The sequence below is a fragment of the Acinonyx jubatus genome, chromosome B3, assembly GCF_027475565.1.
Source record: "Acinonyx jubatus isolate Ajub_Pintada_27869175 chromosome B3, VMU_Ajub_asm_v1.0, whole genome shotgun sequence".
Taxonomy (NCBI): domain Eukaryota; kingdom Metazoa; phylum Chordata; class Mammalia; order Carnivora; family Felidae; genus Acinonyx; species Acinonyx jubatus.
The window spans coordinates 141,122,184-141,138,804 of NC_069386.1; the positions used below are offsets into that span (position 1 = coordinate 141,122,184).

The following is a 16,621-nucleotide window of genomic DNA, read 5'->3' on the forward strand; positions in this document are numbered from 1 at the left end:
CCACAGACTCCTTATCTTACACTTCTGGAGGTCAGAAGTCTACAGTGGGGCCCACGTGAAGATGTCGGCGTGGCGGGTGCTTCCCGGAAGCCGAGAGGAGAATCTGCCTCCTGGTCTTTTCCAGCTTCTAGAGGCCTCGGGCGCTACTTGGCTCGCGGCGCCTTTCTCTGACTTCTTCCAGTGCCTCTGACGCTCTCACCTCTGCTTTGTCATCTGCTTCTGTTTTGCCTTGTCTTGTCTGGTAAAGCCCTGTGATGACTTGGGCCCCCACCCTGATAATCCAGGATCCTTACCTCATCGCATCTCCAAAGTCCCTTTTGCCAAGTAGGGAGACCTCCTGGGTTCCAGGGATCAGGACGTGAACATCTTTGGAAGGTCACTGTCATCAGCCTGTATATATCCATCAGCCTGGATGGCAAATGCATAAGAGAAAAGTTTGAACCAGGAGAATCTCTAGAAACCCAGCATTACTAGGGGCGGGATAGGGCACGGACTCCAGCCACTGTAAGGAGGGACGTTTAGGGCAGAGTGGAGTAAAAACCGTCCCGGAGTAAAAACTTGTGTATATTTTCCAGATTCTAATTGTGCCACAGGATACAACCGTTTGACATATGCGTCTGCCTGTTTTTGTTTTGGAAACAGATTTCCGGCAGGAAAAACAACCTTCCTGCTACCCCATCTACCGTATCCAGCAAGATAAAAGTGCCCGCCGCTCAGCCCATAGTGAGGAGGGACAAGCGGCAAAACTCTTCGAGGTTCAGCGCCAGCAACAACAGAGAGCTTCAGAAACTACCGTCTTTGAAAGGTAATTTTTATCATTTGCCTTTTAAAAGTTCGAGCGTGCCCATTCAGGGGAGGAGTAACGTTCTCGTGGTTTGCCAGCTGCTGCTTCCTCTGCTGCGTTGATAGTCCACTAGGGTCGTCTTCTCTGTTACGTTTTGTTTTGTTTTGTTTCCATTTAATCCCACTAACTGATCTACCCAAGTGGTACTTCAAACCCCAGAGCTGTTTAAGGTGAACGTCTCATGTGTAGTCCAGGTGTAATACACTAAATGTCTTCGCGTGAGTCGTAAGCAGGCCGGCTGGCGTTCCCTGCGAGGACTTCTCTCCTGCATTTGTCGCCTTTGAACTCTAGCGATTCAGAAAGGAGGTGCTGCAAAGAGAGCATTCGTAAAAACTGCAGTGGGGCCTCCTCGTTTTCCTGGTCTCAGAGAAGCGAGAATTTAGCCATAATCCTTTGTGGGCTGTCTTCGTATGAATCGTTTGGGGATTACTCTGCCCAGGGGGTTCTGCCAGGGAATGGTGCCCTTTGCTTTGAATTTCCCCCAAGATGGCATAGTCCCCCCTTTCCACCTGAAGGTGTTTGGCCCCTAAAAGTGCTCCTCTAGGAGATGTTGAGGTCGAAGTAAAGAAAACCAAGGAAAATAGGGTAAGGACCCCAAAAGTCAAGTGCGAACCTCTGAACACCTTTATATTTACTAAAATAGAAGACCGGTGTAGTAAACCATCAGACATTTTTCATGCCATACGTTGACAACAATGGGTCTTTGTACAAGACGAATGAACCCAGAGCACCCTTACAGGCATATTCTAGTGCCTTCCACGCTGTGGGGCAGATAGCAAGGGCTCACTCCACATGCGCCAGATACATCGGGCAGGGGCAGGGATGGAGGGAGGGAAGAATGTAAGGATTCATCGATGCCTCTCCTGCCCCTCGCCTGCTAGGAATCCGGGCTGTCCGCTCACTGCAGCCTGCAGAGCGCGAATCTGGCTTAGATAACGTCTAGCTTCATCTTAGTACGCATGCTAAGTCATTTTTGGGAGGGATGAATCCACAGGGCACAGGAGATTTTCAGGACAGTGGGACTCCTCTGTATGATACATGGCATTTTGCATTTGTCCAAACCCACAGAACACACAGCCCAAGGAGGGAGCCCTGATGTGAACCGTGCTATTTAGTGAGTAATACTGTATCAGTATTGGCTCATCAGTTGTAACCAACGCACCCACACTAATGCACAATGTTCATAATAGGGGAAACAGGTGGGGGATAGTGTGAAACCTCTGCATTCAATGTTTCTGTAAGTCTCAAAGTTAAAGTCTAGTAATTAAAAAAAAAAAGAAAAGAAAAAAGTGCTGCTGTTGCCATCTTCGGAGAACCCCCGGCTGTTGGATCTTTGAACTTTTAAGCCAGCCCTTTAAAATCTTCGCGACAGTGTTACTGTCTTCTTCGGTTGGTGATCATTTGGATTTATCCACTAATTTATCGCTTTATTCTTCATTCTTGTTTGTTTTGTATCTCCGACTTCTCTCCTGGGATCATCTTCCTTCTATTTGAATATGTCATGTAGAATTTTCTTTCATGAGAGTCTACTGGTGGCAAAGTCTTTATTTATGTAGAAAATATCTTTATTCTGCCCTCATTCTTGAAAGGTGTTCACTGAGTATTGAATTTCAGGTTATTTTCCTTCAGTACAATGAAGATCAGCATTTCACTGCCTTTGACTTCCATTAGGATTGAGAAACCAAAAAGGAATTGTGATTCTTGGCCACTTTTCTGATTTTTGTCTTTAACATTTGAGTTTTCAATAGTTCCACTGCCGGGTGTCCAAACGTGGGTTTCTTTTTTCATCAGTCCTTTTGGGGATTCATCTTGCACCCCTATGTTATTGGACTTCCTCAGTGGTGGAAAGTTCTCAGCCGTTGTTTCTTCTACATTTATCTCTCTTTTTTCTGTGGCTTTAATCAGGACGTATTAGAGTTTTTCATTTACTATCTTTCTTTTGATCTTCATCTGTATTTTTCAAACGTTTTGTGACTTACCATGTCCTATTCACGATGAGAGAGTCTCACGTTATCTACGGTGAAGGACCAGTTTTCTTTTTCTTAATTCTCAACCCATCGTGGACTAATGCTTTCATAAAACACAGTAAAAGTAAATAACTATAAAAGCGAAATATCAAATGCAGCCTTTTTTGTTATTATAGCCAGTGGACCTAAAGTTGCCCCGCTAAAGTGCTACCAGAATCTTTAAACACCATGCCTCATTTCTGTAGCTCAGAATCTTCAGGTCTGTCTAGTATGTGCTGAACTCGCTTTGTTCAGCTTTTAACCTGAGATATACTTCTTCGTTTATGGGAGTTATGTTTCTAACCTGCAGCATGACTTTTTCATACTTTCCGTTCTATCTCGGGTCACCCTCATCGTTTCCGTGGGTGCGGTAAGCATAGCTCCTTTGTGGTCTGTGTCAGGTAATAACGTCATCTGAAGTCCTTGTCACATGATGTTCATGATGCCTTACTTTCTTGAGTACCTGACTATTTTCCAGTGTGTGCTGGTCATTATACTCAAGTATTTAAGATGAATTAAAACCTAAGACAAAAGTGCCTTCTTCCATAGGGATTTGGTTTTTCTGGTCTTTGCTGCTTTTGCCACACACCTGGGTCACCACCGGTGTGGGAGTGTTGTAAATCACAGCACTCATTTATTATGACTTGTTAAATCCGTCAGGCTGGTTGTCCGGTAAAATATTCCACTTACTCCCTGTCGTTCTTGTACATAGAGACTTTTATTGGATGGAATGCCGCGTAACGCGGGAGATACTGGAGTAAGTGCCAGATACGCATTCGATCTGGTGACTGTCCTAAGTGATGCCACATTTTACAGTGTGTTAGGGTGCTGACAGGTTGACCTCTCCGTCAGACGATGACATTTCCCTCTGCATCTGCACTGTCCAGAAGTGCTGATGGTGATTTGCAAGGTATGTTTTGGCATCCTGCCAGCATCTGTTTGCCACCAACCGTATGCTAATGCTGTATACACCATGTGACCATGCTTCCTTAGGACAGCAGTGGCTCTAGAGACTTAACACGTAATCTGGCATTCTTCCTCAAGCAGAGCCGTCTCCTACCAACTGGAGATACTTGGTTACCTTGACGTATAGTTCCTACTGGAAGTCAGGACGGGCTTGATGTTCTGCCTTTTAGTTACCGATTTCCCTCAAACGGTGAAAACCTAAAGATTTTTTTCTGGTTTTCTCTTTTTTGAATATCGTTATGAACTTAGAGATCCCATTGATTTCAGTGTGCTTCAACCCTACTAAAATTGTTATCCTTTCTGACGCGCAGATACATAAGTTTAAGCATTGGGTATCCTTCGGGCTAACTCCCGTGTGTGTTTTTTGACATGGATGCATTTATTTTTGATTCTTTGACTTCTGAGACAGTAAGATGTCCCCCAGCCTCATTTTGTACCTTCCTTGTCCCAGACCTGGAATCGGCCATTTTCAGAGAGTCCTGATTTCTTTCAGTGGGGATTGGTTTTAGAGACCAAAATCTGGCTGCCGGGGGTGATTGTTGCTATTGGACTGATGTTGCTTTTAAGTGCTGTCAGCGGAGGGAGTTGGTATATAAATACATGTATATTTTAGTCGTGCTTTCTTATTGACATTTTCAGTTCAACTCTAATAGCATGGTATTTTCACACGTTTCTTGAATTTTCAGTTTTATCTCTTTTACACTGAAAATCTTGGTTTCTAACATCGTTGACGTAATTATTGCTTTTTCCTATTAAAATCATTCACAACAACAATACTGATATTATTACAAACGCTAGGCACTTTGAATTGGCTCATTTCATTGCAGAAAAAGCAGTTGTGTTTTTATTGGGATCTCATCACCTTTTTTAAACGTCCGGGAAGGATGGCATCTTTAGGAAGTTTGCATCCTCTTACGTAAGAGTGTGCTCTGTGAAGGCCACTTTCATTTCCTTTTAGGTTTTTTAAAGTTCCCCTTTCTTACTAGGTTTGTACCTAGATATTCTGTTATTGTTGCTATTGTGAGTGTCTTCTAAATAGTTGTTAATTATTTACGTGAAGGCTGTTGATTTCTGTGTCTCGCTTTCACATCCTGCTTTCTTGCTGAATTGTCTTACTGTTTGCAGTAGTTTTTCAGCTGATTCTTTTGGATGTTCCAGGTACCTGGTTAGATCTGCATGTGAAGATAACCTCACCTCTGGGGCGGGGCACCTGGCTGGCTCAGTCAGCATGCAGCTCTTGATCTCAGGATCGTGAGTTCAAGCCCTACATTGGGCATGGAGCCTACTAAAAGGAAAAAAAAAAAAAAAGATAACCTCACCTTTTTGTTCCTAATTCTTATACCTCCAGCGTCTTCCTCTTGAGTTGGCTGAAAATTCCCATAAGACGTTACGTGTGGTGGTGCAAGTGGGCACGTGTGTCTTGTTCCTGACTTTGATGGAAATAGAAGCAGGATTTTTTTTCAATGTTTCTTTATTTAGAGAGAGAGGTTACACACAGGGGAGGGGCAGAGAGGAAGAGAGAGAGAGAATCCTAAGCAGGCTCACACTGTCAGCACAGAGCCCGACATGGGGCTCAATCACACGAACTGTGAGATCATGACCTGAGCTGAAATCAAGAGTCCGACGCTCAGCCAACCGAGGCGCCCAGGCATACCAAGGAAGCGGGGTTTTTTAAAAACCGTTTATTACTCTGTGGTGATCCTAGATTTTCAGCCATTACAGGTTTTGCGCCGTAATATAAATTTTTCATTGTTCGCGTCTTTGAAACTTTTCTGAAGCTGGACGCAGAGAAAGGAGATATTGGACCAAAGCCTATGTGATACCGCCCAGATGCTGTGGCCCCAGACACGCTCTACCCAAAGCAGATGACATGTCTGTCCCACTGCACCTTTTCAATACTGGGGTCGTTTAAAATCTTGAGTCGTTTGTTACGTGGAGAATAGTATTTCCTGTTTTTATTCATTTAACAGTGAGGCTGAATGTAGACTTCGGGCCTTTCCATTCAGAGATTTCCCTGAGTTAGTCCCTTCCTTGACCATTTTTGGTCTGGAAGGTAAAAGTGTTCAGATGCCAAGTGAAGGGAGATGTTTTGACTGCCGTGTGGGAGGAGTAAATCCATCAAGCAGCTTGTAAGAGCCTGGGAGAAGTAGTCAAGTCCTAGAGAAGCAACTGGGACTTCGCCGCAATTGAGACCTTGGGGCAGAAATTTTGAGTTGCTAAGCACTTGGCCTTCTGTGAAAGAAGTTGTTACGCTATTGTTGGGAGAATTTACGTTAATTCTTAAAACTTGGCTTTTGAACTGCAGTGAAAAGCTTCTATTTCTTGCCTTCCTTGTGTGAAAATTCAATACTTCAGCCATATTCAAAGCAGTTCAGTTTCTGATACAACTGAAAACTTTGCCGTACAGGCAGGTCACTTTTACTGCCTAGAGATGAACCGTGCATGTATTTAGAGGGAGCTTGCCTCGTGGCCATTAGTCGAAGAACACGACCATGGAGAGTGAGAAGGTGCCAGAGTGCCTGCCCTAATTCTGGTGGGTTGAGAAACTGCCCCCATCAGTCCTGTCTCCTGCCACGTGCTTGGATTTCTGCGTCTGCTCCTGGTGGCCCACAGTAACAGAGGAGATGGCCCAGGCGCGGCGAGGCAGATGCCAGTTCACAGCAAATATTTCCTGACCGTCTGGGTTGTCCGGAGCACGGGGAGGTGGTCAGGGAAGTGACAATGACCAAAGGCGGCCCTGGCCCTCAGGGAGCCAGCCGACCCACAATCCATCACGCTTTTCGCACTCAGGCCCCGCGTGGCCACATTCTGTCAGCGGCTGGGCCGCAGACACGCCACCACGGCCACCCTCGCGCGTGACCGAGAGCTGGTGCCACGTCAGCCAGCCCGGCCCTTCTCAGACACCCCGCTGTCCACCCTCCTCGGGCCAGGCCTGGCTGTCGCTGCCGGGGTCAGTCCGGCCCCTGCCCCCTGTCGTCTGGCCACCCCCTCGGAGAAGAGCCTGGGAGTCTTTTTCCAGCTGTCACCTCCCACTTAGTCTGGCTCAGGCCTTCCCCGCCCGGGTTTCCCACAGCACCTCACACTCAGCTCACGACCAACGCGCGCACACACACATACGTGCGCACACGCACACGCCATTCCCTGGGTGTTCCCATCCTCTGTCCGGTCCCTCACGGCCCTAGACGCTGGCTCTCCTCCGTCTCTGCCTTCCCCAGAGGCAGCCACCGTACCCCGCCGTGTCTTCCTGCTCCGTTGTGTCCTGAACCACCCTGGCCCAGGTCTCTGCCTTCTCTCTTTTTTTATTGATTGTGGCAAAATAGTCATAGCATGGTATTTGTCGTTTTAACCACTCACAAGTGACCCTTTCAGTGGCATTAAATATGCCCGTGGTGCTGTGCGCCCACACCTCCCTCTCCTCATCCCCGTCTGGACCTGCCCCTGCTCACCCGTGCCTCCCACCGCCCTCCCCCAGCCCCGCAACTGCCTTCTACTTCTGGCCCTAGGATTTCAATCCCTCCGGGAAGTGAATCATACAGAATTGGTCCTGCTGGGTCTGGCTTCTCTCTCTCAGCCCAGTGTCCTCAGGGGTCATCCACGTTGTAGCCTGTGACAGGGTTTCTCCTTCTGTTTCTTGGGTTTGTTTTTTTTTTTTTAACATTTATTTTTGAGACAGACAGAGACAGAGCATGAACAGGGGAGGGGCAGAGAGAGAGGGAGACACAGAATCAGAAGCAGGCTCCAGGCTCTGAGCCATCAGCCCAGAGCCCGACGCGGGGCTCGAACTCACGGACCGCGAGATCGTGACCTGAGCCGAAGTCGGACGCTTAACCGACTGAGCCACCCAGGCGCCCCTCTTGGGGTTTTTTTCTAAAGTTTATTTATTTTGAGGGAGAGAGAGAGAATCCCAAGCAGGCTCCATGCCGTCAGCGCAGAGCCCGACGCGGGGCTCGATCTCATGCGTTGTGAGATCATGACCTGAGCTGAAATCATCGGACCCTTACATGACCGAGCCACCCAGGCTCAGTCTTCCTTTTCAAGGCTGAATATGCTCCATCGAACGGCTAGACCACAGTTTGTGCGTCCACCTGTCCGCTGGTGGGCACTCGGGTTGCAGAACACGCTGCACGTGTTAACTTCACTGTCCACCCGTGTTCCTCTCGTGCAGCGTGTCACCAAGGGCAGAGCTGTGCTGCTGCCCAGGCCAGCGTCTGCCAAGGATGCAGGAGACACACTTTACGGAAGGAACGGAAGGGCCTTCAAGCCCTCTGCCCGCTCCTTCCTCGCTTCTTCAGTTTCCAGAGAGCTGCGGTGACGTCCCCTCTCATGAGGAGACCAGTCCAGGCTCACACACACACCCCCAACTCCCCGCCGGCTCTTCCGTGTACAAGGAGGTTTGCTCTTAAGAGCTGACGTGAGAGCACCTTAATCTATCGTGCATGCTGGAGGCACCCGGGGTGGGTGCCCTGTCTTCTGTGAGCACCTCTTCTGGCTCTAAAGGTTCCTGGCCCAGCTGTGGGAACAGTGACAGCAAGTGCTCGGGATGAGCTTTCCCTGGGCTCCTCCACGTCCCCCTGCTGGCCGTGCCCGGGGACCAGCCCGTCCACGCTGTCCACTCACAGCACTCGCTCCCATGGACAGGGCGACCGGCGCCTGCCCCTTTGTCCTTGCTGTTGGCAAGCAGAAGTTCCCTGGCAACCTTTGAACACAGCTGAATGCTAGGTATCTTTGATCTGCCTAAGGAAAAAGTCTATTTTAAACTCTAAGTGAAGCCAACTGTTTTAGGTTAGCTCTCTTGCCCAACGAAACGTACATCATCCGCGCTCCTACAGCTTCCAGTTTAAAAAAAAAAAAAAAATAGTGCCGGCCAGCACAACGGCCACGCCGTGCGACACCGCCGTTCTCGAGGTTCAAAAACAACTTGCTTTTCAATGAAAGAAAACTGTAAAACTTCTTGACTAAAATATGAGCATATTTAATTTGCCTGCAAAATTGCCTGGGAGATGAAAAATAAAACCTTAAGCTAAATTTAGAAATGAAAACTGGAAAGTTTTATTCAGAATTGCTAAAGCAGAAATAAAATCAGTGGGATGTATTTACAGGCAGTTTGTTTTTAAATAAAGACCAAAACAAAGCGACAGAGGGACCAGAGAATAAAAAGAGTAATTCGGGTTGTTGTTGTTTTTTTTAACCTTCATTTCTGTACCGCACAAAGATGTTTGCACTGGCATCTCTGATGGGAGGGCGCACGGAGGAGGGCTGTGTGCACCCAGAAAGCTGCCCTTCCTCCGTGGGCATTAGCTCAGGCCCTTCCCCCCCCCCCGCCCCCCGCCCCGGGGCTGTAGCAGCAGGGAGGGCAGGGTTGGGTGGTCAAGGGAGAGTTAGAGACCAGTAGGGAGGCCGTCGTGGGGGGCATGGAGGGCAGGTGCACCGCTCACAGGTGCTGCAGGAGGGGGCAGCGGAAGACCCGGATTGTGCACCCGGGGGATGGGAAGTGTTACCATCCGGGCGACTAGATGGCGTGCCCCTCCTAGTTACGTACTACAGGGAAGAGGTTCAAAGAGCAGGAAAGGGGTTTATAGGATCAGAACAGAATTGGTGTTACTGCTTGAGTGGTCCGTCATTTGGGGTGTTCGCTGATGCACCTGCCGTTTGCCAGGCACCGTCCAGGGGCTGCCGGGGGGAGGGAGCCTGTGGCCCAGGGAGGGGGTAGGAAGGCTTCTGGAGCGGGGGTGGGCAGTGTCGCAGAGATCCCCTCTCGGCTCTGCTGCGCTGTCCTCCTGCAGCCCGGGGATCTTTCCGAAGCATTGTTGGTAAAGGCCATGATCTTGGAGTGCTGCGGTGTGCACGGCTTTCAGGCAGAATGGCTGGAGCCAGTCCCTCCCGAGCCCAGCACGTAGTCTACTCCGTCTGTGACATTGGCACCTCCTGACACCCGAGGAGGTAGAGGATCACGTACACCCCCTTTTCCGGGTGAGATGAGAACCATCCTGGGGTAGTCAGGGTGGCGACAACTTGGTCGCGGTGCCAGGGGCGTGGCTGCATTCGGAGCCTCTCCTGGGCTGGTCTCCGCAGCGAGGACGGTGCTCCAGAGACAGGTTGAACCCTGGTAGTTGTAGTGAGCGTATAGATTCGGTGCAGAAGTGGCAGAGACGGTGGTAAAATTAACTAGTCCGTGACTCATTCTTTGAGACCGGGAGGGAGTCCACAGCCTCTGGTTTGTCGGTTCAGTTTGTCTTGCCTGATTTAGGCCAATTTTTGTTTGTGTGTTTTACGTACAGGAGCTCCTTTACACAGCACAAGGAAGAAACCTTCGGGATCGTATTTCCTGGGTGCTCATCACAGCCCATTCTCTGTTCTTAGCCTACAAGCCAACTGGCAGCATTCATTAAGGGTTTCCCCCGGGCTAACTTAACCTATGCGTCTTTTTAAAAACCATCATGTTTAACTGTTATCATAGTAGTATGTGCTTATTTCATCAATGCTGAGAGAAATACACTTCAGAAAGAAAAGCCACCCACTGTCGTAACACTCAACAGTGTTGGTTCATATTTTGGGAGTGTTTCATTTTATGATCATACTATTTCTGAAAAGTTATACACTCCCCTATTCAATTATTTTCATTTTACATATTTATAACTATTTTTGATGGATGTCTAATGTTTCATTGTGTGGGAAAATCCCTTTGACGTTAAGGTAGTTTCTAGTATTTTAGAATCACAAAAATGTGATGCTCTCAAAAAAAGTTACTAGGAATTAACCAAGGAGATAAAAAACTAGTACACTGAAAACAACAAAACGTTGCCAAAAGGCACTGATGACAACACGAGTAGATGGAAAGACCCATGTGTTCATGGGTTGGAAGGCAGCATTGTTAGGACGTCAGTACTAACCAAGGAGACCTACAGATTCAGTGCAATCCTTATCAAAATCCTAATCGTATTTTTCTCCAGAAATAGGAACATCCATTCTAAAACTTGCATGGAATCTGCAGGGACCCCCAATGGCCAAAGCAGTCTTGAGAAAGAAGAACACACTTGGAGGTCTTAAATTTCCTGATTTCAAAACTTTCTGCAAAGTAACCAGAACACTGTGGTGCCAGCATAAAGACAGGTATATTCACCAATATCGAGGAGACTAGAGAGCCTGGAAATCAACCCTCCCATAGATGGTTGAATGGTTTTCCCCATTGAGTGGGGAAAGGACAGTCTTTCCAACAAATGGCCCTAGATAAACTGGATATCCAAATACAAAGAGTGAAGTTAGACCCTTACCTCACACCATGCACAAAAGGTAACTCAAAGTGGATCAGAGACCTAAATAGAAGAGCTAAGACCATAAACCATTAGAGAAGAACACAGAGGAAAAGCTTCATGCCCTTGAACTTGCTACTGATTTTTTCTAAATGATGCCAGAAGCACAGGCAACAAAAATAAAAGTTAAGTTGGACTACATCAAAATTTAGTGGGGAATTTTTTGTGGTCGGTTCCATGCTGCCAAGTGCATTTTGGGCGTCGCACCCGGGAGGCTGGGCCCAAAGGACACGATGGAGTTCTCTTGGGTCCTGAAACACAGGCTGCAGTAGGTCAGCGGCCACGGCAGCCTCCACGGCTATCTAGAATTTTCTTCAGGGCAAACGATGTGAGGGTTGGTACATTAGTGGGGGGAGACAAATATGGAAACAAATACTCTGAGGACAACAATCCGTTTTTTGGCCGTCACCAGTGGGTTACGTATACTACTGAAATGAACGGCCAGAACACATTTCGGGATGTGGACGGGTGTCTCCTGAATGGCATTGTTGGCCTCCCTCTGTGACCGATCATCCTCCAACAACAGAACCACCTACTGCTCGTAAATTCATTTGGACAAACCATAAGTTCAATATGAGCGGCGCTCCAGACAATGTACCTTATTCTACCACTAGAAACAAGATTCGAGAGTGGGTCGCACGTTCAACATCTGACAAGTAAAGACCATGGAAAATAATTTAAACATGTATAATATGGGCTCTTCATGCAATTGCACTTTTACAGCTTACCATTAACTTGATTAAAATTGTTTGATGAAGCAAAAAATAAAATTTCTGTGCCTCAAAAAATAGTCAACAAAGTGAAAAGGCAACCCACAGGATGGGAAAAAAATTGGAAATCGTTTATCTGATAACAGATTAATATCCAGAATTTACAAAGAATTCCTCCAACTCAACAACAAGAAAACCCGATTTAAAAATGGAAAAAGGACTCGAATAGACAGATCTCCGAAAAAGATACACAAATGGTCAGTAAACACGTGAAAACATGATCAGCATCACTAATCGTTAGGAAAACGCTAATCAGAATCACAGTGAGATACTACTCCACATCTGTTAGTGTGGCTGCTGTCAAAGGAACAAAAAAAAAACAACAGAAAATAACAAGTGCTGGTGAGGATGTGGAGAAACTGGAGCCCTCGTGCACTTTGGGTGGGAATGTAACAGGCTTGGTGCCGCTGCTGTGAGAAAAAGCATGGAGGTTCCTCAGAAAGTTAAACGCAGAAACACCATAAGTTCCAGCAATCCCACTTCTGGGTGTGCACCCCAAGGAACTGAAAGCAGGGACTTAAGGTAGATCCTTGCACACCCGCGTTGCAGCGGCTTTATTCACACTAGCCCGGAGGCAGAGGCAGCCCAGCGTGTCTACCCGTGGATGGACGGGACGACACGCGGTCCGGTCACGCAGCGGAATATCATCCAGCCGTACAAAGGGGGGAGGCGCTGACACCCGCCGCCACATGGATGGACCTCGAGGACGTTACAGAGCAAAGTACGCCCGTCACAGAAGGACACACGTGCATGATCCCGCTTGGAGGAGGTGCCTGGGGTCGTCAGAGTCACAGAGACTAGGATGGGGGGTGCCGGGGGTGGGGGTGGGAGTTAGTGTTTACTGCGGACAGTTCCAGTTTTGCAGGATGAAGCTCTGTGGATGGACGGTGGCGACGGCTGCAAAACGGTGTAAATGTGCTTAAAACCACACGAGCTGAGCGTCGGGAGTGAAAGTGGTTAAGACGGTAAATTTCACATCATGTGCGTTTTAGCGGTTTTTTAAAAATTTTAACATGTGATGCGCACCCCGCTACGACATGTCTGGAATAGACACATCTCTAGAATAGATTCCCAGGGGCAAAATTACCTGAAGACTCTTGATCCATATTGCCAGGTTATTTTCCAAAAGGATCAAAACAGTTTATAGATTTGTTGGCAGGGTCACAACATGCCTCTACCAGTATTGAGTAGTTATCATTTTTTAAAATGATTCCTGATTTAACAGGCAAGGAAATACTTTTTCATACAATTATTGATCAGTTGTGGTTCTTTACAGCATCGAGGTCCTGGTTTTTTGGTGTTTTTTTTTTTTAATAATTAACTGTAGTTGATTATTAACTCCCCGTGTTTATGGCATTTATATTTCCTCTGGTTTTTTGAGGGGAACATACAGAAATTTGTAAATTTTTTAATGTGAACAGTATCCGTTCAGGGTTTGCCCATTGTTTTTAAATGTCCTTTTTAAAATGTATTTTCTTTATTTTGAGCAAGAGAGTGGGTGTGTGCTGGAGAGGGGCAGAGAGAGAATCTTAAGCAGGCTCCACATTCAGCATGGAGCCTGACATGGGACTCGATCCCACGACCCTGGGATCATGACCTAAGCTGAAATCAAGAGTCAGATGCTCAACCAACTGAGCCACCCAGGTGCCCCTAAATGTCCTTTTCTTTTCATATTCACTTCCTTTCTGAAAGCTGTGGGGGTTGCGGAGAGGGAAGGATTTGGGCTTGTTTCTTATTGAACTGACCTCAGATTTTATTTTATTTATGGGAAGACTTAAACGGACTGATCCCCACATAGCCAACCCGTCATGCAGCTAATCTTCCCCTTCCCGCTGACTCGAGATTCATCTCTGTCACAGGATACACTGGGGTGTCTGTGCTCACTGCCTTGGGGGCTGTTGCCTCCGCCTCGCTGACCTCTTAGGCCCCCATCACACCAGCATTAATTCCCAAGCTTTACAGTGGGTAAGACTAGCCGTCCTCAGAAGTAATCTCATCCTCTTGCTTTTTATGTTTCAACTGTAGAATCGCTTTGTCAAGAAAAAATGTGTCAGAAAAATAGAGACCCAACCAAATGCTGACTGGAATTGCTTTAAACCTATAAATCAGGCTGGGGAAAAATTAACACCAGCATGTGTATAGTATTTAGGCTTCCGGCCCAGGACATGCCCTCTGGATACTTACTCAGGTGTTTTTTCCTCTCCCCGTATTACTTATTTGTTTGCTTGTTTGTATTTAGGGTGTGTTTCCTTGGTGATTTCCAGATCACAGTCCTGGCGTTCTTTAAGGAATTACTTCATGTGTACCAGGCTTCAAAAGAACATGGGGGGAAATCACTAATAGAACGGAGATCCTTTGATCTGAGATCATTAGGAAAACCACATCAAGGAAATGTCTTCCCTTTTTCATTGACATCTCATCTGTATACTTTATGTAAAGATTCTAGGGGTCTTTCCCCCTTATTTCTTCACTTTAGCTCATCAGCACAGTCTTGGGGCGGGCACATTTCCCCTTCTCGTCTCATATTAAAGAGATTATTTAGCTCTCTTTTTTTAATTTTTTAAATTTATTTTGAGGGTCTGTGCGTGTGCAGGGGAGGGGCAGGGAGAGAGAATCCCAAGCAGATTCCGTGCCGTCAGCGCAGAACCCCACGCAGGGCTCAGGCCCACAAACCATGAGATCACGACCTGAGCCAAGATCGATTCGGACGCTCAACTGACCGAGACCCCCAGGCGCCCCTGTCTGGTTTTAAAGTGCAGATCCGCAGGAAGCATCTGCTTCTGGACCCCTTTACCAAGCACACCTCGTTCCTAATTGCACACATGTCTGAGTTCATCCGGCATCACTCCCTGGGTGAGAAGGTGGTGGTGATCCTAGGAGAGCCATCCCTCCGGTGATCTGACAACCCAGAGGGTCTGCAGTCAGAATTTAAATTCCATATTAACCTGACTCAAAGCACAGGCAGCTTTTGCTAAAGCGTGTCTGCTGTTCAGCAGCAGAGGAACCAGGCAGGTGTGCGGCTGTCTGCACAGGGGGTGAAGGCCTGGACCCGTCGCTTGTTATAAATAATCATATGGCCAGCTCTGGAGGCTAGCAGCATCCTTCAGCTCCGGGGAAGAGGGAGGCAGGGGTGGGATCTGATTTGCCTTTACTTACTTAGTTTTGTGATCGATATCGACGCACATTGTAAAGACTGCATTCTTGCTGGTGAGGGGGCCTTACTAAACACTCCTGGAGGATCATAGCTGTTCACTCACTCGTTGAAATGGATCGAGGGCCAGCCCACAGATGTAACTGCTAACCCCACCTGTGTCTCGGGGGTTTCTTACTATTGTGAATTATGTTTAGGAACCAAAGGGCTTTTGCGTTCTTGTTCACAAGTGGGGCAGGTGGGCGGAGGGAGTTGTGCCAGAGGACATGGGTGTGGTTTGGACAGACTTGGTTGTGTGTGACGAAGTGAGGAGGTTTTTTTTTCAGTCGTACCTGCCAGAGATTTTTTTTTTAAGTTTATTCTTATTTATTTTGAGAGAGAGTATGAGCAGGGGAGGGAGGCAGAGAGAGAGAACCCCAAGCAGGCTCCGTGCCACCAGCGCAGAACCCGACACAGGGCTCAAATTCACGAACCATGAGATCATGACCTGAGTTGAAATCAAGAGCTGGACACTCTTGGTTGAGCCACTGAGGCACCCCTGCCAGATGTTTCTCTTATAGCTTGTTTTTACTTGGAGCTGGTAGTAATATTTCTTGTTGTTAGGGAGTCATGTCTTCAATCGCCTCATATTCCAGAGACGATGTCTTTCTCCTTGGAACAGCTTTTTACATTAACTCTTTTTGAAGCCAAGAAACTAAGATCTAAATAATAGCCTCTGAAATTAGTCCCATAAAAATAAGTGAAATATCCTTTTTAGTTTAAAATTTTTAAACTTAAATCTCTAAAAATATAAGGGGTGCCTGGGTGGCTCAGTCGGTTGAGCATCCCACTTTGGCTTAGGTCATGATTTCCAGGTTTGTGAGTTCAAGCCCCACGTGTGGAGGCTGCTCAGGAGTCTCTCTCTCTCTCTCTCTCTCTCTCTCTCTCTCTCTGCCCCTCTTCCACTTCTCCTCCTGCATGCTCTCTCTCAAAATAATAAATTAACTTTAAAAAATTAAATAAAAACTTAAAAGTACCTACTGTGTTGACCTCTTCAGCATACATAAATGGAGAGTGCATTTCATTTTCTGGCTTTCTCTTTTTAACCCCCTTAATTTGTAGCACTTCCTAGCTGTTCAATTTAAGGAGGCTTTCCTTGTCCATATGATTTTTTTCACTGAATTTTCCCAGTAAGAGAGCTCGATCTGGAGAGAAGCGGGCGTTCGGGGATCAGCTCGGCTCGTAACTTGGTAGGACAGGCTGAGCGCCAGCCCACACTGGCGACGGGGGGGTTGCATAATGTTGGCCCAGCCCCTGGCTGGAACATCACGGAGCCGGGTGCCGGCGTGGGAACCGTGGGCCGGAGCCGGGAGCAGAGGCGGCCGGGCACCTCTGACCCCCGGGGGCGGCGGGCACCGGGGCTCCCGCGCCCCCCTCCCCCGCCTCGCCCGCCCGCCCGCCCTCCCCGCTCGCAGAACGTCGGCCCCCGGGCCGGTGGGGCTGGCGGCCTCGGAGCCCGGCCCCGGGGGCCGAAGGTCCGCGCGGAGCGAGGCCGCGGGAGCCCAGAGCCGCGCCGGTCCGCGCACACTGACAGC

The 16,621-nt window shown here is 47.8% G+C and overlaps 1 protein-coding gene and 1 pseudogene across 2 annotated transcripts in view; both read left to right on the forward strand.

The window, feature by feature from the left end:
- Positions 1-16,621, forward strand: part of PPP2R5C (protein phosphatase 2 regulatory subunit B'gamma) — a 128,203-nt gene that overhangs the window by 13,825 nt on the left and 97,757 nt on the right. For both annotated transcript variants that reach the window (XM_027066640.2, XM_027066641.2), the window contains exon 3: positions 643-805. In XM_027066640.2, coding sequence (XP_026922441.1) covers positions 643-805 — 163 coding nt within the window. The remainder of the gene's footprint in view (positions 1-642; positions 806-16,621) is intronic.
- On the forward strand, positions 679-16,407 carry LOC128316126 (NADH dehydrogenase [ubiquinone] 1 alpha subcomplex subunit 12-like; annotated as a pseudogene).